The sequence below is a fragment of the Hemicordylus capensis genome, chromosome 11, assembly GCF_027244095.1.
Source record: "Hemicordylus capensis ecotype Gifberg chromosome 11, rHemCap1.1.pri, whole genome shotgun sequence".
NCBI classification, from domain to species: Eukaryota; Metazoa; Chordata; class Lepidosauria; order Squamata; family Cordylidae; genus Hemicordylus; species Hemicordylus capensis.
Genome location: NC_069667.1, coordinates 17,097,089 through 17,124,246, shown reverse-complemented (window position 1 = coordinate 17,124,246; position 27,158 = coordinate 17,097,089). Strand labels below are relative to the sequence as shown.

At 47.7% G+C, this 27,158-nt stretch overlaps 1 protein-coding gene across 3 annotated transcripts in view; it reads right to left on the bottom strand.

Moving 5' to 3' along the window:
* Positions 1–8,890, bottom strand: part of WDR44 (WD repeat domain 44) — a 43,496-nt gene extending 34,606 nt beyond the window's left edge. For 2 of the 3 annotated variants that reach the window (XM_053274315.1, XM_053274316.1), the window contains exon 1: positions 8,731–8,890. In XM_053274315.1, coding sequence (XP_053130290.1) covers positions 8,731–8,810 — 80 coding nt within the window. In that variant the 5' untranslated portion in view covers positions 8,811–8,890. Of the gene's footprint in view, positions 1–6,198; positions 6,270–8,730 lie in introns of those variants that run through there. The other variant, XM_053274317.1, reaches the window with a different exon arrangement.
* Between the last annotated feature and the right edge of the window lie 18,268 nt (positions 8,891–27,158).

Genomic DNA, 27,158 nt, shown 5'->3' with positions numbered 1-27,158 from the left:
AAGCGGGTTACATAGAGAAATAATAAATAAGAGGGCTCCCTGCCCCCAAAGGGCTCACAATCTAAAAAGAAACACAAGACAGACACCAGCAACAGTCACTGGACGTACTGTGCGGCGGGTGGATATGGCTAGTTACTCCCTGCCTGCTAAATAAAGAGAATCGCCCCATTAAAAGGTGCCTCTTTGCCCAGTTAGCAGAAAGCCCTTGAGCATGGAGAAGGGACCACACACCAAGAATGGGGCTGTCCTCGCCATCATCATTAGGCGTCCTTACCTTATGAGGCAAGGCTACAGCATCTGGGGCTCTTTAGCTGGGAAAAGAGGCAAATAAGGAGAGACATGACTGAGGTGTACAAAATGATGTGTGGAGTAGAGAGAGTGGACAGGGAGAAATTTTTCTCCCTCTCTCACAACACTAGAAGCAGGGATATTCCATGAAACTGAAGGCTGGGAAATTTAGGACGGACAAGAGAAAGTACTTTTTCTCTGCCACAGGAGGTGGCGATGGCCACTAGCTCAGATGGCTTTAAAAGGGGCTTAGACAAAGTCATGGAGGTCAAATCTATCAATGTCTACTAGTCTGGTGGCTACAGGCTACCTCCAGCCTCAGAGGCAAGATGAGTCTAAATGCCAGTTGCAGGAGAGCAACAGCAGGAGATCAGTGTTGCCTCTAACAGGGATTCCCAGACGTTGTTGACTACAACTCCCAGAACCCCCAAGCAAAAGCCATTGCAGCTGGGGATTATGGGAGTTGTAGTCAACAACATCTGGGAATCTGTTAGAGGGAGGACTGCTGGAGAGGGGGCATGCCCTCACAGCTTGCCTATGGGCTTCCCAGAGGCATCTGGTGGGCCACTGTGTGAAACAGGATGCTGGACTAGATCGTCCTTGGGCCTGATCCAGCAGGGCTGTTCTTAGGTAGGAGGCTTCCCTGCCCTAGTTTGGGAGCTAGCTGCACTACAAATATTTGATCGTGTGCTAGATAAACATGAAGTCGGAGGTGGCGAGCTCACTTGCCTGCCAAGCCCTAGCTGGGTAGGACGAGGGCGCCCTAGTCAGATTCCCCAGCTTTGGAACTAGGTAGGAGGAAAAACCCTCCTACCCAGCCAGGCTTGACAGACGAGCACGCTCCTCATCTCCCACCTTACTTTTGTCAGATACACAATCATGTATCAGGAATATGTCAGGCTCTAAACTAGGGTAGGCGAAGCCTCCTACCCTAATAAACAGGGCTGCAGAAATCCACTCGTCTACTAGTCGGTGACGAGTGAAAAATGATGTCTGGCGAGTGGGGGGGAAAGTCCATATGAGCTATGGACCAACATAGTTTGACGAGTTAAATATTTGGTCTGGCTGATAAATGGGGCCAACATTTCTTTACCCCTGCTAATAAAGATCATGAGGACAGCCCTAATGATGCAAAATGTCTTCCCCTCCAGTCCTCAGAACTCTTCTCCCACGTCAACCTGCCCCAAATCTAAGATCAGCATCAGAGGCTCTCCTCTCCAGGCGCCCCCACTGGGTGAGGCATGGCAACCAGAGAGAAGACCTTCTCAGTGGCACTTCTGTAGAATGCCCCAGGCCAACAGATAAAGGAGGCACCAACCCTTAATTATTTAAAAGCCGAGCTACACGCTAGCTGTTCGCTGAGGCTTTTAGCGGCTTCTGACAGCTTTTGTCGACACTGTGGAGTCTTGCTGATGTGCTTCCTAATTTTATGTACAAACTTGACTCCTCTCCTCTGCTTTTAAGATGAAAAGATCTTAATTATTTATCTTCCTCGTTGCTGCAGGTTCTGTAAAGGCTTTTAATATTATTACTGCTCGCAGCCACTTTGGTTATACTGTTTTTTAAACAGAAGAGCAGCCTCCAAGGTGGTTTTTATTTACTTTAATAGAGAGGGAGTTCACGTTGAAAACCTTCCCCCATCTGGGATTCACAATCTTGGGGGTGGCTTTAACAGCCAAGCCAAGGATGACTTGTCACCAGGAGCCTGCAGCTACCTTGGCCACTGAGGAACAGGGCAAGGCCAGATGATAAAGACCAGGGATGAGATTCCTGCTGCAAATCTGCAACTGGAAGGACGGTGAGGGGTTGTCAGGGTGGCCCCGCAAGGCCACAGGAACACAGAAACCCAGCTAGTTTCATGGCTGAATGGGGATTTGAACTCGGGTCTCCCCGGTTCTAGTCCAGCACTCTAGCCACTACACCACGCTGGCTCTCAATGCAGTGCACCACCAGCCTCCCTCCCAACTATAAAGCTGGAGAGGAGCGGAGCCGTCTGCTCTCTCATTTTTCTCATCTCCGTGAAGAATGAGTTTTGTTCTGGGCAGCAGCATTAAGGCAGTGTGCACGCACATGCATCTCGAGTGGGGCCTTCCCAATTCAACCTGAGCAGGATCTAAAATGATCTGAGCGGACATCAAGAAACATGTCAGAGCACGCATGCACATGCCTTAAAGCAGGGCCGCTCAACTTCGGCCCTCCTGCAGATGTTGGCCTACAACTCCCATAATCCCCGGCTACTGGCCACTGGGGCTGGGGATTCTGGGAGTTGTAGCTACCTTTAGTGGTGAAGCGGGGAAATGCTTGACTAGCAAGCAGAAGGTTGCCGGTTCAAATCCCCGCTGGTATGTGTTTCCCAGACTATGGGAAACACCTTTATTGAGCAGCAGTGATAAAGGAAGATGCTGAAAGATATCATCTCATACTGCGCAGGAGGAGGCAATGGTCAACCCCTCCTGTATTCTACCAAAGACAACCATAGGGCTCTATGGTCACCAAATCGACAATGGCACACTTTACCTTACACCAAAAACAGCTGGGAGCGGGGCCCAAAGTTGAGCAGGCCTGTCTTAAAGGGAACACTGGAGTTGAGGATTATCATGCAAATATAGGGGGCAGTTTCTTCCCTGCAGCTCCAAAGTTAGTGGCAAGGGGTGGAGCTTGTTATGATCGCCAGGGGGCAACAACACACTCGCCACAGGCGAGCAAAAAAGAGGGAAACCTGTCCCCAACTCCCTCACTGCTCTTGCTCTTCTCAGAAAGCAGATGATGGGCATCGCCCCCTTTCCAAAGGCCCAGGCCTAACTCACAAACTTCTGGATGCAGGATTCAAGACTGGAGATCATTCTTCTGCCATCCGATAACTATTCTGCGATCTTACCATGCAAAAATAGTATCATGCCATCAAGAAGAGATTATGAAGGACTCCTTAGCACCAAGATGAACAAGACTGCTCTAAGACTGGTCTTATTTGCCTGGAAAACTGATTAGCAACAGTCAGAGGTTGATCCCTGCCCCCTTAAAATACTGAAACACAAAGAGAACAAGGCCAAATCCTTGCACAGAGCTACAGCAGCAGCAGTCTTTAATCAGCTGAGCAAACAAAGGGGCCCCTTTCCAACCACCTGAGTTTTGCTAAACACACACCGCCTGAAATTTAAGAGCAATCACAGAACCAAGATAATCGGCAGGCACAGAAGACTCTTAAAAGCATTAATTAACGGGAAAGGGTATCCATTAGGGCTGCCGCTCTTAAGGTCACTCACAGCCGACTCGCCCCAGCAGCAGAAGAGAGGGCTGGCACACAGCTCCATTGACTAGTCAAATGTTGTCAACTGACTAGCGTCAAATGTTCCATGAAATCAAAGATACTGCTGTGTAGGAGTACTTATTAGCTTAATAGCTTACTATTTTGATTTCATGATGGTGTCCTTGGTTAGCAAGGGCAGGGGTGAGAACTACTTGCCCCCCAGCCCTGAACTATCTGCCCCCTGCCCCACACACACACCCCTGCAGCAGCTGGGGGCAAACCTAGAGGCACAGTGAAGCGCCTCCTGCTGGCCGCCTGCTAGAACTGCAGGCACATAGGAAGCTGCCATATACTGAGTCAGGCCCTTGGTATTTGTCTTCACAGACTGGCAGCGGCTTCTCCAAGGTTGCAGGCAAGAGTCTCTCTCAGCCCTATCTTGGAGATGCTGCCGGGTAGGGAACTTGGAACCTAGATGCTCTTCCCAGAGCAGCTTCACCCCCTGAGGGGAATACCTTACGGTGCTCACACATGGAGTCTCCTATTCATATGCAACCAGGGCGGACCCTGCTTAGCTAAGGAGACCTTTCATGCTTGCTACCACAAGACCAGCTCTCCTCTTCACCTCGAGCAGAAACTGGAACTCTTGTCCTGGGCAAAAGTCACTGACTGTCCACAACTCCATCTTGCTTGCTGGAAGGCCCAGGAAGTATTCCTCCATGTGATCTGGCTGCTGGATCAGACCAAGCTCTAATTCATCACCCTGCTTCCCTCAATCTGATGCTAACCCCTGCTAATTGAGTAAAGAGGTCGCATTTAAAGTGGTGATTCTCTTCTATTTAGCACGGGGAGAGCAACTGGCCCCATCCAACCCCAGCACAGCATCCCTCCAGTGACTGTTACTGGTGTCTACCTTGTGTTTCTTTTAGACTGTGAGTCCTCTGGGGACAGAGAACCATTTTATACATTACTTATTTTTCTATGTAAACGGCTTCGAGAACTTCTATTGATAAGCAGTATATTTATTTATTTAGCATATTTGTATACTGCCCAGAACACACGTCTCTCTATAAACAGTAGTCGTAGATGCCTCCAGGAAACCCACAACAGTCCTTCTCCTCTGTACACCCCTCAGCATCCTGTATGCAGAGATATACTGCACACAGAGGCTCCATTCCTAATTATTATGGCTAACAAAACAAGCCTCCCTGGAGCAGACCAAAAAGCCCATTTAGTCCAGCATCTCCTTTCCTGCAGCAGCCAATCAGATGCCTTCAGGAAGCCCACAAGTGGGGTGTGAAGATAACAGCCCCCCCCCCACCGCTCCACAGTCTGTATTTATTATTCAGTGGCATAAGGCCTCTGAACACAGATATTCCATCTAACCATCATGACTCAAAATGATTCTTTCGCCCCAAAGCAGCCTCAGAGCATGAAAGCAACAAATCCTTTTTCAAACACACACACAGACACACACACTTTTTGCACGTGACCAATGATCTTTAATTCAGAATTGCTTACACATACACGCCTCCACAGATGAGAGTTAGAACTGAAGGAACTGGTCACATACAACTCCACAAATCCACCAAGAAACTGGTCAATCAAAACCCACAAATACTGCAAGATTTGTTTCATCATCTAACCCTAAAAATCGACGTTCCAAGCACCTCTGCTAATTTCTGCACGGAGGTTCGACATTCTAGCTAGCACCTCTTCCTTTCCACAATGCAAAGGGACCTTCTTACAGCTTTTTTCCTCCCTGCTCTCTTTTTCAAAGCTAGTTTCTCCTCACGGTGTGCAACAGCCCTGCATCTCCCGCAGCATGCAAAGAGGCGGCCACACATCACCCTGCAAAGTTACTAAGCTGAGCATCTTTGGCCATCTCCAAACCCAAAAAAGGGGAAAGAAGTGGGAAACAGTCACCAAGAGCAACTCTGAGCAGGAAAAGTTGCCTGGCTGGCAAATATCGCAGGAAGGGGTGTGTCTTTTTTTAGCCAGCTGTTGGTTGTTGTTGTTTTTTTAACTTAATGTATATACATTTAAGAACGGGTTTGTTGAAAAAGAAATCTGCAGACCTTAGTATTCTCCCTACCCTGCAAGGGAGATCTGATTCACCAACGGGAATATGATTCACTCTCTCTCATCAGGTGCTACGGAATTACTGACCCCAGCAGTGTTTAAGAGCGTTTACACTGTCTGAAATGTTCCCAAGTGTCACCCATTTTCCTCCTGACACAGTCCAGCTGCAGATTATTATTATTATTATTATTATTATTAATTTGATTTCTATACCGCCCTTCCAAAAATGGCTCAGGGCGGTTTACACAGAGAAATAATAAATAAATAAGATGGACCCCTGTCCCCAAAGGGCTCATAATCTAAAAAGAAACGTAAGACAGACACCAGCAACAGTCACTGGAGGGATGCTGTGCTGGGGGTGGAGAGGGCCAGTTACTCTCCCCCTGCTAAATAAAGAGAATCACCACATTAAAAGGTGCCTCTTTGCCCAGTTAGCAGGGGCAAAAGATGACAGCCTATTCCCCACCCCGAAACAGCAGGTCCCATGCCAGCAGCAGAGGAGTCGGCAGACAAGAGCTCCTCCAGACGCACAAAACAATCCACTCCCCAGACTGGTGAACATCCAGCGCTAGAATGTTATTTACCAAAGTGCTGCACTCTGTGCAGATGACACGCCAACACAGCCCAAGCCTCTCTGACCCATCCCTTCCCTTGTGATGGGTGTGGTGAAAAGGGGGACGGGACAGGCCTCTTCCTGATATATGGCTCAGCTGTAAGAAGATATTGTACAAGGAAGGAGGGTGTGTCGGAGGAGAGACAGCGAGGTGGTGGCTTGCAAGGGGCTTCCCTTTAGTGTGGGAAAGTAAAGTAAGAACCACGGCCAAAACAAATGGGAAGAGAAATGCAATGTAACAGAATGGCAAGAATGAGGAAGAAAGAGAAGGGTCAAGAGCACCGGCCAACTAAAAGGACCTTGAGGTGGCTCAGATTAAAGGGAGGAAGAAACGATGCAAGAGGAATCAGGCGTGGAGGGGAGGACGGGAGCTGCAGAAGCCAACCGCGCTGGAGGAAGGGAGGATAGCAGAGGCAGGAGGGGAAAGGAACGTGAAAGTGATGGGGGGGATCAGTGGGTGGACATAGATGGGAAGAAAGCGAACGGAGGCAGACATGCCTGGCATCAAAGCCATGCAACAGAAGAGGGATAAAGTTGTAAAGTAAAGGTACAGTGTGCCACCAAGTCGGTGTCAACTCCTGGCGCCCACAGAGCCCTATGGTTGTCTTTGGTAGAATACAGGAAGGGTTGACCATTGCCTCCTCCCATGCAGTATGAGATGATAATGCCTTTCAGCATCTTCCTAGATCGTTGCTGCCCAATATAGGTGTTTCCCATAGTCGGTACACATCCATAAAAGATTGAAACATGCCAATGAGAGTCAAGAGCTGCTGCACTTTTTCTTCAGTTTTATTTAACTAAACCAGAGCTGCTCAACTTCAGCCCTCCTGCAGATGTTGGCCTACAACTCCCACAATCCTTGGCTATTGGCCTGTGTGGCTGGGGATTATGGGAGTTGTAGTCCAAATTCATCGGGGGGCGGGCGGTCCTAAGTTGAGCAGGCCAGTTAACTAAACATACATAAAAATACATAAACTTACTAAGATCATTACAACAAGGAAATGACTCTTGCATTTATCCACACCCAAATTCTACCTAGCCTTCTTACATTCAAGAAGGTGGCTATTTTAAATCTCAGAATATTGCTTGCCAGCTCAGACCAGGGGTTCTCCAGCCCTGGATGGAGAGATGACTCAGTGGGACAGAGAGAAAAGCAGGGGTCAAGAAACACTGGCTCTGTTCACCCGACAGACAGAATTTCTTTAAACTCGTCAAGCTCTGTTGGTATGTTACTCATCAGGATTTTTTTTTTTTGCTTGCCAAGCATAATTTTTCACTCGTCACATACAAGTAGACTAGTGGATTTCCTGAGCACTGGCGAAAAGGTATATGCAGACTGAAGCAGCAGGGGGGGCAGGCGGACCCATGGGATCAGAACATCCAGGAGAGACACTTAAACACTGACATTGGGTTTGTTTGCTTGTTGAAAAACAATTACATTCTTGGACAGAAGGGTTAAGAAGCAGAGACTGGAAAAGCAGATGCGAAGAAGGAGTCTCTAGGAATACGGGGAGGTAGCTGACCAGCTGTGGACCACAGGATGGTCAAGACCTCCCTTCTGAGGTGGCCATCCCTTGCTTTCTTGTGCCCTTGTTGATATTCTACTCTTTCCCCAAGGCAGTCACGGCAGCATGCACAGGCCCCACATTTTATCCTCACAACCGCCCTGCAAAGCAGTTTAGGCTGAGAGTGCGAGACTAGCTCAGGGACACCCAGATCTCCTCTGACTCCATCTACCTTAACCATTACACCACATAGGCCTCTATATCTGCCTGCTGATTTGCAACGAAACTAAGGTGACTGCCAGAGTTTGAGCCTTACGTCGCTACTTAAGTGGATTTTGCACACTAAAAGGATGCCATTGTCCTCCTTTAAAATGGCATTTTACAGTGGCAATCCACTTGCTTTGGAGTGGAACAGAAAACCTGTGTAGACAGGCAAAATAAAAAACAACAACAACACAGAATGCAAAATAAGAGTAGGAAGAAGAGGAAACCTTAGGTGTTGGACAGGGCATGGAGAAAGCTGAAAAACTGAAGGAAGGATGCAAGAAGAAGAGGAAAAAGGACATTAAAAAGCAGAACGGGGCGGGGGAGTACAGAGAGAAGGAGAGGGGGAAACTGGCTGGAAAGGGGGCAGCACTTCAGTGCAATCCAAATAAAGGTTTCAATCCGGATTAGACTTGTCTAGTGTGCATCCTACCCACTCTCTTCCAAAAGGGCAGAATAAAAGGGGCGGAGAAAAGAATGGGGGGGGGGGTGCTAGCTACCCAGGAGGCAGCAATTCCATGCAATTCGAATTAAGGTTTCAATTCGGATTAGGGTTGCCTGGTGTGCACCTTGACTGGCCCCTTTCCCCAAAAAGTCGTGGGAGAGGGGCAGAGAGAAAATAGGGGGAGAGATGCTGGCCCGCATAATTAGTGCAATCCAAATTAGCGCTTTGATTCGGAGTGGATCCGGATTGCCTCCCCCCCCCTCCACCCGCCGCTTCCGGGTGGACTCACGGCAAGGGAGTCCCTCCATGTTGAGCGACGTCCTCAGGCGCGTCGTAGAAGAGCTCCTCGGCGTCGGAGTCGGACGCCATCCAGGCGAGCGACGGCGGAGGCGCCGTGAGAGGAAAGAGGCGGCTGCGGGCTGCAAGCGGGCCGGGTCTCCAGCCAAATCTCGCGAGAAGCGCAGGCGGGAAGGGGGCGTGGCCGGGGCGTGCTCCGGGAAAACAAAGAGGTAGAGCGGACGAGCGGGCCGCCGCCGCCGCCACTTCCGGTTCTGCCTGGACACCACCATATGCGGGGTAGAAACGGGCTGCCGACCCCCTTTCCGCATCCCTGCGGCGTCTTCTTGCACTCGGATGACCCAGAGCGCAACCCTCAGGCTGCTTGCTCTGCAGCAGGTTCCTATTCGGCCCTCCAGCTGAGTTTATTAATAGTATTTATTTCGTTTATATACCGTCCGCCCCTCCTCCCAGAACGGCTCAGAAAGGCTGACATCAAGAATCCAAACCCCTTAAAATTTAACACAAAACATAAAATAATAGCAGTTAAGATATTCGCATAAAACTCATTTTGGAAACCAATTAAAACCAATTATATATTGTTAAAAGCCAGGCTGAAAAGTCTTTCAGTTTTTTCTCTTGAAAGCTATTTTGGACTGATTGATTGATTGATAAAGTGCCGTCAAGTCGGTGTCGCCTCTTAGTGATTACATAGATAGATTCTCTCCAGGATGATCTGTCTTCAACTTGGCCTTTCAGGTCTCTCAGTGGTGCATTCACTGCTGTCGTCATCGAGTCCACCCACCTGGCTGTTGGTCATCCTCTTCTTCTCTTTCCTTCAACTTTTCCCAGCATGATGGACTTCTCAAGGGAGCTGGATGTTCGCATAATGTGTCTGTAGTATGATAGTTTGAGCCTGGTCATTTGTGCCTCGAGTGAAAATTCTGGATTGATTTGTTCTATGATCCTTTTGTTTGTTTTCCTGGCTGTCCATGGTCTCCTCAAATGCCTTCTCCAAAACCAAAGTTCAAAAGCGTCAATACTTTTTCTGTCTTGCTTCTTCAAAGTCCAGCTTTTGCATCCATAGAATGTCACAAGGAAAACCACTGTCCGAATGATTCTAATCTTTGTAGGTATAGACACGTCACGGCATCTAAATATCCTTTCCAAGGCCTTCATTGCAACCCTACCAAGTGCTAGTCTGTGGCGTATTTCTTGACTGCTGGATCCTTGACTGTTGATGGTCAATCCTAAAAGGCAGAAACTATCCACCACTTCAATGTCCATTACAAATTCTGAGGCTGGTTACTGTACCCGTTGTCTTTAGTTTAGTCTTCTTTACATTTAGTCATAGTTCCATTTTTTCACTGTGCTCCTTGACTTTCATTACTAGAGCTTGCAGATCATCCGCATTCTCAGCTATCAGAGTGGTGTCATCAGCGTAGCGCAGGTTATTGATGTTTCTTCCTCCAACTTTAAAACCACACCCATCTTCTTCCAATCCAGCTTCTCTCATTTTGGACTACAAGTCCCATAATCCCCAACCACAGTGGCCAATAGTCAGGGGTTGTGGGAGTTGATGGTCAACATCTGCAGGAGAGCTGAAGCTGAGCAGCTTCTAAGTTCAGTGGGGCTTTTCCACTCTAGGGTGTGTGTGTGGAATGGCCACCTAAATCAGGGATTTTCTCACGCTTGGGTCCCCAAATGTTGCAGGACTACAACTGCTATCAGCCACAAGGCTGTTGTGTGGAATTATGGGTATTTTTGTTGTCCAACAGCTGGAGAGGAAAGATTGAGAACCCATGGTCCATGGTAGACTGGACTGGTCTGGTCTTCAGAGTCTCAGGCTGGCCACAACGGACATACGCACATCTGGCCAAAATGGCATGCAAGCCTACCTATTTAGAGAGGCAACAAGAAATTGGATTCTTAAAAGCAGCCTTGGAACATAGGAAGCTGCCATATACCGAGTCAGACATTGCTCCGTCTAGCTCAGTATTGTCTACACAGACTGGCAGCGGCTTCTCCAAGGCTGCAAGCAGGAGTCCCTCCCAGCCCTATCTGGAGATGCCAGGGAGGAAACTTGGAACCTTCTGCATGCAGAAGGGAATTAGACAGGGGGAGTGCATCCCTGTTGGTTTTGCTGGACCTCTCAGTGGCACCCAATACCATCAAGCATGGTGTCTTTCTGGACTGCCTCTCAGGTATAGGATCGGGGTAGTGCATTGGAGTGGTTCCAGGGAGGTTCCAGAAGGTGGTGCTGGGGGGCTTCTGCTCAAGTCCTTGGCCTCTGGCCTGTGGGGTCTCACAAAGTTCAGTATTGTCCCCCATGCTGTTTAACATCTACATGAAACCGCTGGGAGAGGTCATCAGGGGCTTTGGACTGAAGTGTCATCACTATGCAGATGACACTCAGCTCTACCTTTCCCTGACATCAATCCTAGGGAAGCAGTGGATGTCCTGAACTGGAGGCTGTGATGGGCTGGATGTGGACTAGCAAACTGAGGTTGAATCCAGACAGGACAGAGGGGCTGCTGGTCAGTAGAAAAGCCAATTGGGATCGGGTGATTCAACCAACTCTGGATGGGGTTGTACTCCCCCTGAAAGAGCAAGTACGCAGCTTGGGGGTGTTGCTGGACCCGGCTCTGCTTTTGGATGCTCAGGTGGAGGCGGTGGCCAGGGGTGCCTTTGCACAGTTTCGGCTAGTGTGCCAGTTTTCTTGAGAAGGAAGCTTTCCCTTTCTTGAGAAGGCAGATCTGGCCATAGTTACCCATGCCTTAGTCATGTCATGGCTGGATTACCGCAGTGCACCTTACATGGGGCTGCCCTTGAAGAATATTCGGAAACTTCAGGTGGTGCAGAATGCAGCTGCCAGGGTTCTCTCTGGAACTGCTTGTTCAGAGCATCTTACACTTATACTGAAAGAGGTGCACTGGCTCTTTCTGGATTTTGTTTCTGGATCCAATTCAAGGTGCTGGTTAAGTCATTACTTTTAAAGCCCTTAGCAGCTTGGGCCCTGGATACCTGCTTACAAGGGTTTCTGCCTGCCCAAAAAGATCATCATGTGGGCCTTTGCTGCATGTGCCAACGTTGAGAGAGGCTAGATTGTTGTGCACACAGGACAAGGCCTTCTTTGTTGTTGCCCCCAGACACTCCCAGTAAACATTTACTCTATGACAGCTGTGGCTGCTTTTAAAAAAACAACTCAAGACTTTTTTATTTACTCAGGGGTTTCACTTCCTACAGGCTCCAGGTTTCTCAGCTTTCTTGCAGTTGATTCTAATTGTTTCTTGGTGTTTCATAGTTTTAATGTTTGATTGATTTTCAGGTTTTACATGTAACTTGTATGGAATTTTATTGTATTTTAACTTTCGTAAACTGCTCTGAGATGCGTTATGAAAGGTGGTATAAAAACTGAACAATAAATAAATAAAAGCAAGCATGCAGGTGCTCTTCCCACAGCGGCCCCATCCCCAAAGGGGGATATCTTACAGTGCTTTCACATGTAGTCTCCCATTCAGATGCAAACCAGGGTAGATCCTGCTTAGCAAAGGGGACAATTCATTCTTGCTACCACAAGACCAACTCTCTTCCTACTTGCTTGCCATGTGGGAGTCCAAAGCCCTGTGCAATGAGTTGATGCACTGCAAAGGTGAATATAAAATAATTTTAAATGCAAAATTGATGCCTTGTGTTGCATTCCTTGTGGATTGTTTAGTTCTCAGTGACAGGAAGCCTTCTTGCTGCACAGCAAGGACTGATTTGGCTTGGCAAAAGGCTTTAGAGGCAGAGGGTCATGGGGGCAGCTCCTCTGTGGGTTCGCCATCCTTGGGGAAAGCCCCACACGCCCTTTCCAGCAGGACATTTCAAAGCAGAACTGTCTCCTGCTCTTGTGACTTGTAAGTGCACAGAGCCATCTAGTGGGTACAAGCATTCTCATCGCTGGTATTTTGAGACGTGAAATTTAGATTGTTTTTATTCCTTCAAATGGTGTTAGAAGATGTGAACTGTTGAGTTTCTTCAGCAGGCAGAAGGCAAAGGGAGCAGCTGAATTTTAATTCCCAGCACCTAGATGCAGCTGATGCATTTTATTAAATGGGCACAACTTTTGAGAACCCCTTCTCTCTAATTTTTTTTTTTCATCTGTGTGCGGAATGAGTTTTGTTCTGGGTGGCAGTATCCAGACAGCGTGTGCACACATGTATCCAGAATGGGCCTTCCTGATTCAACCTGAGCAGGATCTAAAATGAACTGAGCGGAGATCAGAAAGTGTGTGAGCGTGCACACATGCACACACCTTAGAGGGAACAGTGCTTATAGACTTACCAACAGTCCCTTATTTGCCAGACCATTGGTCCATCTAGCTCAGTATTCACCTGCTAGCTGAGCAAAGGGGCACCTTTTTATTTAAAGTGGCGATTCTCTAATATTTAGCACGGGGAGAGCAACTGGCCCTCTCCAACCCCAGCACAGCATCCCTCCAGTGGCTGTTGTTTGTGTCTATCTTATGTTTTTTTTTCCAGATTGTGAGCTTTTGGAGACAGGGATCCATCTTTATTTATTTATTTTTATGTATGTAAACCGCTTTGGTTTTTTGTGTTGAAAAGCGGCATATAAATATTTGTCGTCGTCGTCGTCGTCCTAGTATGATCTACACAGACTGGCAATGGCTTCTCCAAGGTTGTAGGCTGAAGTCTCTGATCTTGGAGATGTTAGGGAGGGAACTTGGAACCTTCTGCATGCAAGCATGCAGGTGCTCTTCCCAGAGTGGCCTCATCCCGAGGGGAAGATCTTTCAGTGCTCACATATGTAGTCTCCCAATGAAATGCCGGGTCTCCCCGGCTGTTTGCCTCTTAACATATTAAAAATGGTGAATTGCAATGCCTCAATTGTTATGGTACTGTGTAAGGCTGTTTATGATAGCTGAGTCTAAACAAAGCCAGAAGACCACATTTTAAAACAATAACGTTTGTGCCTTGTTGCAAACGCTGCTTCCTGTTGCTGCAGAAGGTTTTGCTTGGCAGATCACAAGATGGCTCACTGACACCCAAGATCCTGATGCCAGATCCTGATGTGGCCAGGTCACTGGTTTAGGAGATGTTTTTGGCTTGGTTAATGAAGATGTTGATGGTCCGCCTGTCAAATCAGCCAGGAGAAGCCCACCTCTAAGATCAACCTTCCTTTGAAACCCAGAAGGAAATATCCTTTAGGGCATAATCAGGCCAGGATGACAGAAACCGAACATGTTTTCAGCTTGAGCACTGACCAATAGCAGCATTTGTCATGCCCAGCAATATTCCCAAAGATAACATGGAACATAGGAAGATACCATACGCGAGTCAGACCATGGGTCCATGTAGTTCAGTGCTGCCTACACAGACTAGCAGCGGCTTCTCCAAGGTTGCAAGCAGGAGTCTCTCTCATCCCTCTCTTGGAGATGCTGCCAGGGAGGGAACTTGGGACCTAGATGCTCTTCCTAGAGTGGCTCTATCCCCTGAGGGGAAGATCTTCCAGTGCTCACACATGTAGTCTCCCATTCAAATGCAAACCATGGCAGACCCAGCTTAGCAAAGGGGACAAGTCATGCTTGCTGCCACAAGACTAGGGTTGTGTAGACTCCAGCTGTACAGTGCCTGTAAGTCCCAAGCCAGGTACTTTCCAGGATTGTTGAAGTCGTGTCTCAGCCTGGTCAGTGGCTTTAGATCAGTCTTCAAATGGTGGCAGTTAAGCCTACCTCGGAGTGGCATGCTCCTAATTTGGGATCAGAGAAATCTATCTACTGAGGGTAGATCCCAGGAAAGCAGAGTAACCCCTGGTCCATCACAAAGGCAGTTACTTATAGGCAGAGGTCATAGCTCAGTGCTAGAGCATGTATGCACATGCCTTGTATGCAGAAGGTCCCAGGTAGAGATGTGCACAGAATGAATTTTTTAATTCATTTGAATTTGAATCCAATTCCAAAAATTCATTTAGAATCCGAATCAGATTTGAATGTGGTTTGAAAATTTGATTTGAATCCAATTGGAATTGATTCAACCCTGTTTGGGTGCCCTTTTTAACCAATCAGGGGGGCTGAGTGGTTTAAAACAGGTGCCAAATGGCTCTTGAATCAAATTTGAATTGAATTTTAAAAATCCATTCTGGATTCAAATCAAATTGCCCTTTTAAGGAGTGGTTTGTTTGGAATGCAAATCACCCAGATTCGAGTCAAATCAATTCAAATTCGAATCAATTTGCACATTCCCAGGTTCCGTCTCTGGCATCTCCAGGTAAGACCTTTCTCTGTCTGAAACCTCGGAGAGCTACCAGTTTGTGCAGACAATACCCTAGGCAGGGGTTCTCAGCCTCGGGCCTCCAGATGTTGTTGGATGACAACTCTGTTGTAGACAGGCCTTCTCCATTGCTGCCCCAAGGCTTTGGAACGCACTCCCTGCTGAAATAAGAGCCTCCCCATCTCTGACAACTTTTTAAAAGGCAGTCAAGACACATTTGTCCACCCAGGCTTTTAATTAGATGTGAAGTTTTGAATAGTTTTAATTATGAGGTCATCCACACAATCAAAAACGGGGTTCTACCCAGGTTTGAGAGTTGTGTGCACGACCAATTTTCCGTTGTGGCTATTCACACACATGCAAAACTAGGCTAAGGGAGCCCAATCCCAGCAGCACCATGGCGCCAAACCCGCCTATGAAGCCTCCCTTTAAAATGTGATTAAGGGAGTGAGCACTGTTTTAACCATTTTTAAATGATTGTCTGTCAGCTGCAGCTGCAAACAGCCATGGCTAGCAACCGTGGGGAGGGGGGGTCCTCATAATGCGCTGTGCACTCATGCAGTGCATTATTGGAATTCCAGGCGATACGGGGCGATACGGGGCGATACGACCCTTGGAGCTCCCGGCAGCTGCTGGTGCTCATCTGGGTGGGCAATCCGCCTGCCCAGGGAAGGTAGAATGATTGTCTGTGGGGACTGGGAGGTAAGCTCTTTAGGATTTCCTCCCCACAAACCCTGTAGCCATTTCTCACTGTTTGTGAGGAAGGGCTCACTGTGTGGAAGCAAAGTAAGAGAAAAACCTGGGTAGAAGTGACTGTGTGGAAGCAAGGGAGGAGGAAAACCTGGGTAGCTTTCCCTCCTAGCTTGCTTCCACACAATCACTTCTACCCAGCTTTCCCTCTTACTTTGCTTCCACGCAACAGAAAATTGGGAGCACACGCAGCTCCCACACCTGGGTAGAACACAGTTTTGGATTGCGTGAGTGATCTCATGGTGTTAAATTTTAATTATTTTAATGTTTCACCTTCTTAAATTTTGTTTTAATTTGTCTTGTCTTGTTGTAAACTGCCCAGAGACATCATTTTTTGGGCGGTACACAAATGTGTTAAACAAACAAGCAAACAAATAAAATGTGTTAAATCAGCAAGCAAACACCCATCATCTCCAGCAACAATGGCCTTCAGTTATGATGGAAGTAGTTCAACAATATCTAAGTACCTAAGCTTGAGGTCTCCTGTCCTGGATGGATCCTTGGTCTGACTCTGTATGGTCCCCTTTATATGATGGCAGCCTCAGTGATCCAGATTATGGAATGGTGATTATTCTGAATATAAGGCAATTCTATGAGTCCCTGGACCCTTTCCTCTCCCTTCTCCCTCCTTCAACAAATGTAGTGGTTAAGAGTCTAAGCTGTGAACCTGGATACCACTAGCTTTGTTTTAAGGCTGAAGGTCCAGAGAATCATTTATCTGGACCTGATATAAATGTGTAGATGGTCAAATGGTCCCTTTCCTCTTCGGAGAAACTAGAGGACTGAGTGGAGTCCTGCTGTTTCTGCTCCTAGCATCTCTGGTGGCTTGCTTTGTATTTATAGCCAGGTTTTAAAAAATAAATACCATTACATACATATTTGGAACAGAGGCGTATCTAGGGAAAACAGCACCTAGGGCAAGCACTGAAATTGCACCCCCTCTCCAAACATCTGACACCCATCTTTCAGATAATTTTACCATAATATCAGCTGAAAAATACAAGTCAAGCTCGTTCATCTTTTAATATTTCAAAAACTATTTAGCAGTGGATGTAGCCAGACCAAAATATGCTGGAAAACAACAAATTTCAGTATGCTGGGGCTCATGAAATACCCATATACTATGTGGAAGTGTACTTGGAAAACTAAACAGAAGTGCCTGTCTAATTCTCTACTATGAATTGTAGCATCACTATTACATAAGTCTGAAAAATTGATGGAGAATTTGACTTTTCCCAAATACTCTGAAAACAATTAAAGGATATGCAGAGTAAACTGTGTCACTGCTTGGAATATATTCTAGTATTTCTTGCTCTCTTTCTCTCATTTTAACTGTCTTTCTGAAACTCCCAGTGAGCCTTAATACTAAAGATTTCACACTGATTCAAAGACAAACTCACCATTCCCCCTCCCCCTGCTGGCCTCTTAATTCACCGCCACAGCCTGTCCCGGGCTGATTTTCAGGCCTATTTGGGCCTGCAAAGATTGGCGTGGTGGCCATTTTGTAGGCTGCAACACATGCTCAAATGGCCTCTGTGAGGCCTGGCGAGGCCTAGGGCCTCGCAGGGACCATTTGAGCATGTGTGGTGGCTATATATATATATATATATATATATATATATATAATGGCCACTGAAAACAAAATGGCCACTGCAATGCTCAAATGGCCTCTATGAGGCCTGGCATGGCCTAGGGCCTCGCAAAGGCCATTTGAGCATCCGTGGTGGCCATTTTGTTTTTGGCGGCCATTTTTAATTTTTTTAAAAAAATTTAAGAAATGATGCCCCCCTTCAAGTGGCGCCCGGGGCACATGCCCTGTCTGCCCCACCCTAGATACGCCCCTGATTTGGAAGCAGGAACATTCTTTTGTGGGGTGTGCCTGCCAGAGACGACAGTCACAAGTTAGTTTTCTCATGCCATTTGCTCACTAGCCCACTAGGAGGAGCTGTCCCTTTAGTTACCAATTTTCCATCTGGGAAAGGAGTGCAGGTCAATCTATACATACTGACTCACAGATTTAGAGGCACACAATCCAGCAACCTTCCTTAACTGGGCTATTTAGGTACCAGAGCTGTGTGTGGTCTCCCCTGACCTCAGCTCACCTCCAAATGCTGCTTTTTAAGGAAGGCTTTCCCCTGATTTACCAATGGATGTTTAGATGTGAAATGCCGCTGCCTCTCATCCAGGTGTGAAGGATGGAACAGGTAATAAGACATTCATATGCTGTCACCATCTTGGAGTCCGGTGGGGCGGGGGGAGCAAATGGTTGCATGCTTTGATGCAAGGGAAGAACAGGATTGTACAGGCTACAATAGGGCTGCTGTAAGGCAAGGGCTTTGAAACTTCGGCCCCTAGATGGCACGGGACTACAACTCCCATCACCCCCCTGCCATAAGGTGATTATGACAGGGAGTGATGGGGTTTGTAGTCCAAGAGCATCTAGGGATCAACGTTTTAGAACACCTGTTGTTAAGGATAACAAGATAACTCATGCAAGGTGATTTCTGAGCACTCAAAAAAGCAATAAAAACTCTTGTAGTAGGCTGAGAAGAGCTGGTCTTGTGGTAGCAAGCATGAATTGTTCCCTTTGCTAGGCAGAGTCCCCCCCTGGTTTGCATTTGAGTGGGAGACTCCATGTGTGAGCACTGCAAGATATTCCCCTTAGGGGATGGGGCCGCTCTGGGAAGAGCATCTGAGTTTCTAGGTTCTCTCCTTGGCATTTCCAGATCGGGATGTCTACGGAACCAGCTGGCCTGGTCTGGTTTGAGTCCAAACCAGACTGGGTCAGTTCGATTTGGCACCCCCTCAACCCCCCCTCCCGCCCGGTTCAGTTTGGTCAGGGAGGGTTCATGGACCAAAAAGTAAAAATATCCCCCCCACACAACTTACCCCTTCTGTGGGGCTTCTCCAAGGGGTGTTTGTGTGTCTGCGGAGGTTCCCCCCTCCCCCTGACGGTCTCCATTATGCACCCATCACCCATTTTGGGTGGTCTTGGGCCCTTTCCGGGCCTTACCATTTTGGAGGCCACCGCACATGCACAAATGGCCAGCCACACAAGGTTGGCATCGCTCCAGTGGCTGTCTTATGTTTCTTTTTAGATTGTGAACCCTTTGGGGAAAGGGAGCCATCTTTATTTTTATTTTTATGTAAACCACTTTGGGAACTTGTGTTGAAAAGCAGTATATAGATATCTGTTGTTGTTGATGTGGAACTCCCAGACCAAACCACAACATGCCGTTTTCACAGGTAGGTTCCGGACCCCACCCGGACTACCAGGTAAATTAATTGAAGATTAATTTGCCGAAAAACATGGGGCAATTATCACTTCGGAAACACGTGAGGAATGGTACCTGCTGGCTAACTTTGGCAGTTTTCCTGGGTAGCTTTCGAGTCTGAACGTTCACTGAATTATGAAGCAGCAAATGAGCTATACTTTATTCAGTTCACTGTGTGTCAGTCCGTGCCGGAGTCCCACGAAAAACGGCTTAAGCATAGAACAGAGCAGAAGTGCTGGAGATATCGGTGCATTTTTTCCACACACACAAACTCTGCTGCACGTTGGCGAGCAGCGGGTGAAGGGGGGGAGTCTATGGTCGTCTGGGGGGTGCAGGAGAAAGGCCTGCCAACTACCATCCCATCCCATGGGCATTCTAACAAGCTTCCTTCCCCCCCACCCCCATAGCACTTGAAATATCACACACAGATCCATGTGCGGTCAACCAGACGGCGGAATCGAGTTGGAAGGAAGATTACTGGCATTGAGCCCTTACCGGGAGAAAACAAGGTAGCCTTGCAACGTTGACAGGCTTTGGGGGCTTCCTTGCACTGTGTGTGTACTTTCACACTGCACTTCCAGAGAGCTGGCCTTGTGGTAGCAAGCATGGATTGTCCCCTTTGCTAAGCAGGGTCCACCCTGGTTGCATTTGAAAGGGAAACTTGATGTGCGAGCACTGTAAGATATTCCCCCTTAGGGGATGGAGCCACTCTGGGAAGAGCATCTAGGTTCCAAGTTCCCTCCTTGGCTTCTCCAAGATCGGGCTGAGAGAGACTCCTGCCTGCAACCTTGGAGAAGCCGCTGCCAGTCTGTGAAGACAATACTGAGCTAGACAGTCCAATGGTCTGACTCAGTATATGGCAGCTTCCAATGTCCCTATATGTAAACCACTTTGAGAACTCCTGTTGAAAAGCGGTCTATAAATGTTCGTCGTCATCAGTGCCCTAGACATTTGAGTCCCTGCAGCTCCTGCACGATGCTGCTATTAAAAAGATCTGGACAAATGGAATCGTGGACTATCCTGTATTGGCAATCAGTTGGCCTCCTTCTGAGAGAATGATCTCGCTCTGATTCAGTGCAGGGCCAGCTCTGGATGCAAGAACCTGGTCTGTGCGAATCAAGTTTCTTCTGGATATGATGCTGGCCAGGGTCCCAGTTTGCCTCTCCGGCTGCTCATTGAAGCAGGTGTTAGGAAGGAAGTGTGAGCGGTTATAGGGCTTGAAGGACACAGCTGGCTCTTGGCCTATTGAAATGCAACCCCCACGGTCATCTTAAGCACTTCCATGTGACTTCCTATTCACCCAGTCGGGGCCTTTTTTGCTTCCTCCCTTTGTAATCTGTTAGAGCTGGAGAAGGAACATACGCAGCTGCCTTCGACTGGGACAGATCACCGCTCCGTCTAGCTCAGTACGGCCCGCAGTGATGGGCAGCAGCTCTTTCAGCCAAAAGGGGGGTGTTTGGCAACCCTACCTGGAGACATTGGGGGTTGAGCCCGGGCCACTCTGCATACAAAACAGGTGGTTCACCGCTACCAAATGTTCCTATCCTACTGGCTCCTCTCTAGGGATGTGCACAAAATTTGCTCAGATCGATTCAAATTTGAATCGATGTGAATTCAATTCAAATTTGAATTGATGTAAATTCGATTCAAATTTGAATCGATGTGAATTCAATTCAAATTTGAATTGATGTAAATTTGATTCAAATTTGAATCGATTTTAATTCAATTCAAATTGATTCGAGTGAGTTTTGTGCACATCCCTGCTCCTACCCTATTAACCTTAAAGGATCTATTCTACTCTCTGACAAGTGACCCGGCTGTTATACAGGCCATCAGGGAAATGGAGAGGCAATCTCACTGACACTAATCTAAATTGCACCCCGACAGAGCTAAAATATGGGGTGGAGGGGTAAGTATAATTGCCCTCCTCCCTATATTTTGGCTCTCCTAGAAAATGTAAAAAATGTTAAAATACTGCTCTCTCTCTCTCTCTCTCTCTCTCTCTCTCTCTCTCTCTCACACACACACACACACACACACACACACACACACACACACACACACCTCCCTACTTTTCACACACCAGCTCCAGGTCACCCCAAAGCCAAAACACTTCTGGGGAAAGAGCTGGTTCTGCTGCCACAGTAGAAAATGACCATGGGCTGCACTTAAGGAGATTGTGGGAATCTGAGATGAGAGGAAGCCGCTCTTGGGCACTAAGCAAAGGTAAAGTGTGCTGTTGAGTCAGTGTCAACTCCTGGCGCCCACAGAGCCCTGTGGTTGTCTTTGGTAGAATACAGGAGGGGTTTCCCATTGCCTCCTCCCACGCAGTATGAGAGGATGATGCCTTTCAGCATCTTCCTATATCGCTGCTGCCCGATATAGTACCAGCGGGGATTTGAACCGGCAACCTTCTGTTTGTTAGTCAAGCATTTTCCCGCTGTGCCACTGAAGGTGGTCAGCAAATTATGCCCTTCAAACTCTCTCTCCCCTGGGACTTTTACACACAGCAGGCTTTATCGTGGGTTTACTGGGAATCTTTACTGCAAACGCGAAGTTGTTCCAAAAAAACCAACACAGATTGTGAATGTTTTTAACCCGGATATAAATCGGGCTGCATTCTAATGCGCAATGAAAAACCCAAATTGTGTGTGAAATGTTCCCTGATAATTCGCAAGGACTTCGGGGTAAATCTGCCCGATATGTGTACACCCTCCCTCCATTCCAGAGGAGATGAGAGTTAAAGGGCTTTAAAAGCCCCATGTGAAAAAACTTCCTGGGAGAATAAAAAGGGGCCTTATTTATTTATTTAGGTATAATTTTATATCCCGCTCTTCCCCCAAGGAGCCCAAAGTGCTGTACAAGGTTATGTTTATCCTCACAACAGCCCTGTGAGGTAGGCGAGGCTGAGAGATAACGGGCTGGCCCAGAGTCATTCAGTGAGTTCCATGGCTGAACAGGGATTTGAACTCAGGTCTCTCCAGTACCGGTCCAACAATCTAACCATGACACCATGCTGGCTTGTTGGCTGATCCATTGATCTGCCCGAGACGTTTCGACACAGTCGAAACGGGGACAGGGCACAGGGCTGGGGCCGAGGCGCCGAATCCAGTCCTGTCTCGCAAACATCCCCGACCTCCGTTGTGCTGCCCGCCCCGCCGTTAGAAGGTCAGCGGAATCAAAATGCACGGACGGAAAGTAGATTTCAGGCAAATGGATTCCATCTCCCCGACCTTCTGCAAAGGTCACAAAATACCAACATTTGCACATTTGCAAGGGATTTGCTCTAATTGCGTGCTGTGTGCGGAGGGGAGCTTGCAGTTGTCCATCCGGCCCGGTAGGGTGAAAAGGAGCCACCTGGCGCTGCTTCGAGAACAGGCTCTGTGCTGCGGCCAGCACAGAAAGGGCAGAATCTCCCAGGCTGCAGAGACTCAAGGGATGGAGCTTAGGCTGTAACCAGCTACAAAGCAAGGGGTGGCCCAGACCCCGAATGACACTGGAGCGACTGGACGTTGCATTTTGAGGCAGGCCGGGCTGGGTTTTTCAGACGTGGCTCAATCTGTAACTGTGGCTCAGATCAGGGGTTCCCAACATCTGGTCCTCCAGATGTTGCTGAACTACAGAAGAACAGCCCTGCTGGAGCAGGACCAAGGAAGCCTCTCTAGTCCAGCATCCTGTTTCACACAGTCGCCCACCAGATGCCCCTAGGAAGCCCACAGGCAGGAGCTGAAGGCATTTTGCTGTTACTCCCCTGCAATTGGTATTTAGAGACATCTTGCCTCTGAGGCTGGAGGTGGCCCATAGCCACCAGACTAGTAGCCATCGATAGACCTGTCCTCCATGAATTAATCTAGGAACATAGGAAGCTGCCATATACTGAGTCAGGCCACTGGTCCATCTAGCCCAGTATTATCTACACAGACTGGCAGCAGCTTCTCCAAGGTTGCAGGCAGGAATCTCTCTCAGCCCTAGCTTGGAGATGCTGCCAGGGAGGGAACCTGGGGCCTTCTGCAATAGACCCCTCTCAGAGCCACCCAGGCTGCTGGCTGTCACCACATCTTGTGGCAGAGAATTCCATAGGTTGCCTGTGTATGGTGTGGAAAAGTAACACAACAATTTATTGTGGCTGATGGGAGTTGTAGTTCAGCAAGATGGGGACCCCTGGCTTGGATCATTTCAGAGCTGTCCTGCCTTTCCTCGGTTTCCCTTCTGCTTCTCTCTTTCCTACATGCTCCAGCTGCCCCTATTTACCTGAGTCAGTCTCTGTTTTCTGGCCCCTGGCCCTGGCAAACCACTGCCCTGTCTCTGCCTTCTGGGAATGCCTGCTTCTAACGTGGAAAGGAAAGTATTGAGATGGGGTGATTTTCCGTGGCGCTGCCACATTTGGAATGCTGTGTACCGTTCCACAGGACTCTCAAACCTGGGTCCCCAGGTGTTGGACTACAGCTCCCATCATCCCTTGCCACCATGGCCTTTGGCGGGGGATGATGAGTGTTGTAGTCCAAACGCATCTGAGGACCCAGGTTTGAGAGCCCCTGATCTATGGGAATATGGAAGTGCTTGCCTGTGTTTTGAAGAGGCACAGAGTTATGCAATTTTTTTAAAAAAATAAGGCAGTGGTAGGGATGGCTGAGAACTGTATGGAAGTTCTAACATCCTCAACAGAGGATCAATCATATTGACTAAAAAGAAAAAATGTTGCTGAGCGAGGGCGGTTTTGTGTGCGCGCATTCGGGCAAGAGATGCCATGGTGAGATTGCCATGGAGAATTTGTGGTTTTGATAAACAGGTCAATACAAACAGACAAAAGAGGCCCATTGAAGAAGCAGAATCTCTAGCAAATCCTCCGCTCGCTTTCCCCCCAGTTACTTGCAACAGCAGCTGCTTTGCGACTCTGCACGTAACGTTGACTGAAACTGAGTACTGGGCGCATGAGAAACTGACCTGCTCTCAGTGCAGAGATAAAGGGGTTGGCAGGTCATGAGCCATGTGGTTGTATGAGTCGCAGGCACCGATTGGACCTTGGCTGTGCCGTCACTTGTGATGATGGCTTCTTCCCACATCTATTATTTTAGTTTATTTATTTGTTACCTTGCCTGCCTTTTTTTAAAAATAAGAATTTTTATTAAGAAGTAAACCAAAGGAGACAGAGACAAATCACCATAAAGACAATATAAAACCAATCATTTTTCATAATGAAAAACCTCATTTTTCTAATTGATTACATCAGTAAAGAAAAGATATCTAGAACAAGATGAAGCAAAATAAATTCAGACTCTTAAAGTTGTAAAGCCTTCTTAATAAGACTTAAGATAGCTAACAAACAAACAAACAAAAACTACAAATCAGCCAAACTCCAGAACTCACATTTTAAATCAATCTAAAACACACACAACCACCTCAGCCAAATAAAACAGAAGCCCACTCACTCACCCCTCCCTGCCGCTCACACATTCACTCGCCCCCCTACCTGCTCCTCTGCCCTATCTGCAAATGGAATCCCCACTGTCCAATCACCACCGTGCTTCTGCTCGTAACCTCTGATTGGTAAAGCACTGTGTGGGTGGGGCTTGCCACGTACAACCTTAGTGTGTTTATATATATATATATATATATATATATATATATATATATATATATATATATATAATTTGAAAAACTATCCAAATATGCAAAATTGAATCAATAAAAAATATATCTATGTGTTTTGATCAACCTAATATAAAATGACATTGAGACACCTTCTGTGTCCAACTGGAAAGCAACAGTCACTGGAGGTACTGTGCTGGGGGTGGATAGGGCCAATTACTCTCCCTCTGCTAAATAAAGAGCATCACCACATTAAAAGGTGCCTCTTTGCCAAGTTAGCAGGCATTTGCTTTGCAAAGCATACATGCTTTGCCAGCATTTATAGACGTGTTTCGACTATATCAAATATTCTTCAGTGGCAATCTTAAAAATAGATGCATCAAATTGTAATATGACCATAGATATTGTCTTGCTTGGTCTTCACTCTAGAAAAGGGCTGGTATCTGTGCCTGAAGCCCAGGATGCAAGGCCACTGAAAGACATTCCTGGTGGTTGTGCTGTGGCTGTGGAATTCCCTGCCACCAGAAACTCCAAAGTCCAACTCCTTTTTCAGGAATACACCCTGCCTTAAAACTTTGGGCTGGAGTTCCTTCCCTTTCGACACCCAGTCCTGCACCAATAGTCTCTTATCCTCGCCTTCACCTTGGGACGTTAGGAATGATGGTGGTGCCTGCATATAAAACTCCGTCCCTGTCAGAGCGACAGAGCTGATTAATGGGAGCTCTCAACACTATGACACTTCCTCTGCCTGGTGTGCCCAGCACCATTGATCAGTCCCGCTTTGGACCCAGGTTTGGGTAATGTATTTGCTGGCAGCAATCAATAATTATTTTATATTCTGTGCAATCCTTAATTGCAAGCCAAGCCCAGACACTGATTGCTCGGCTGCAGGGATTATTGATTGCTGGCGGAAGGGACGTTTTGCAGTTTAAATTCCCAGGACAGGTGAAGAAGGCGGGGAGGCAACCGGATCATTCTCATCTGCATCGCTCTGTGCCCAGAATCGTTCCTACACCTCGCTCTGCTGCCTTGGAGAGCAAATACAGAGGAGACCGCTCATCTGAACTTGCTGGGTCATGCCAGAACTCATCTCCGCCAGAACAAATGACAGACCATGCTGTGGTGGCCTGTTCTGGGCTTCTGCAAGGAACCTGCCTCTGAGCCAGAGGTGCTATTTCTGAGGGGTTTCCAGCAGAGTGGCACAGGATTTGCGGCATGGTTTAGAGGCCTCACCGTAAGTGGCGCAGCGGGGAAATGCTTGACCAACAAGCAGAAGGTTGCTGGTTTGAATCCCCGCTGGTACTATATGGGGCAGCAGCGATATAGGAAGGTGCTGAAAAGCATCATCTCATCCTGCACGGGAGGCGGCCATGGTATACCCCTCCTGTAAGAACATAAGAACAGCCCTGCTGGATCAGGCCCAAGGAGGCCCATCTAGTCCAGCATCCTGTTTCCCACACTGGCCCACCAGATGCCCCTGAGAAGCCCACAGGCAAGAGGTGAGGGCATGCACTCTCTCTCCTGCTGTTTCTCCCCTGCAACTGGTACTCAGAGACATCCTGCCTTTGAGGCTGGAGCTGGCCCTCTGACTAGCAGCCGTTGATAGACCTATCCTGTGTTTCCTCTAACAGCATATTTCCTCTTGTTAAATGCTGGGTAAAAATATTGTGTAGGATGATGGCATTGGAGTCTGCACCCGCTTTCCACACGATCAGATCAAATCAAGTCTTTATTATGGTCTTAGACCACCAGAAAAAAAAATACCATACACATTAAACCACAGAACATAAACCTTGAAAAACTGGTTAAGCTCTTACAAAACTGTAACTTCAATCTAAATTGTTCTCCTTTATTGCGTATAAAAGGGTGTGTGTGTTAATCCAACAGGATTCTGTTAAAAGCAAACGTTTCGACATAAAGGCGTCATTTTCAATGATAGATACTTAACAGTGTTTGAACCGGCATTCTTATATAGAAAAGCTAAATTGCCAATTTATCCGATTTATTGGGAGGGAGATCGATTGGCTCCGCTCCATTGGCAGCGAGACCAGGAGCAGCTCTCCCTGCCTTTAAGGCAGGGAGAGTTGCTCTGGCCCGCGCTGCCAATGCAGCGCGGGCCAGTTTCGGCTCCAGACGGGGCCACGCAGCCCTGTTTGGAACCGAAATAACACCCCCGCATCTGATGTCAGACATGGGGGGCGGTGTGCCTGGGGCTGCGCTCGTGGCCCCTGATTGGTGGCGGCCCAGGTTCTTTGAACCCTTTTGCCCAATGGTGGCTCCGCCCCTTCTTACTAGACAAAGTTATAGGGATCTGGTGGTCTCCTCCCACCCCACTGGAAAGTGATTTGCTTTTGAGATTCTATTCTCTTTTTCTCCACTAAAGGGAGTGGAGGAAGCAGATGCTAAGTCCCCTTCCAAGTCTGTTCTGGATTGGTCTTTGGATCATAGACTAGCTATATCTGAACAGCAAATGCATGAAGGAAAGATTGATTTGGCAAACCCAGCACAGCATCCCTCCAGTGGCTGTTGCTGGTATCTGCCTTATGTTTCTCTTT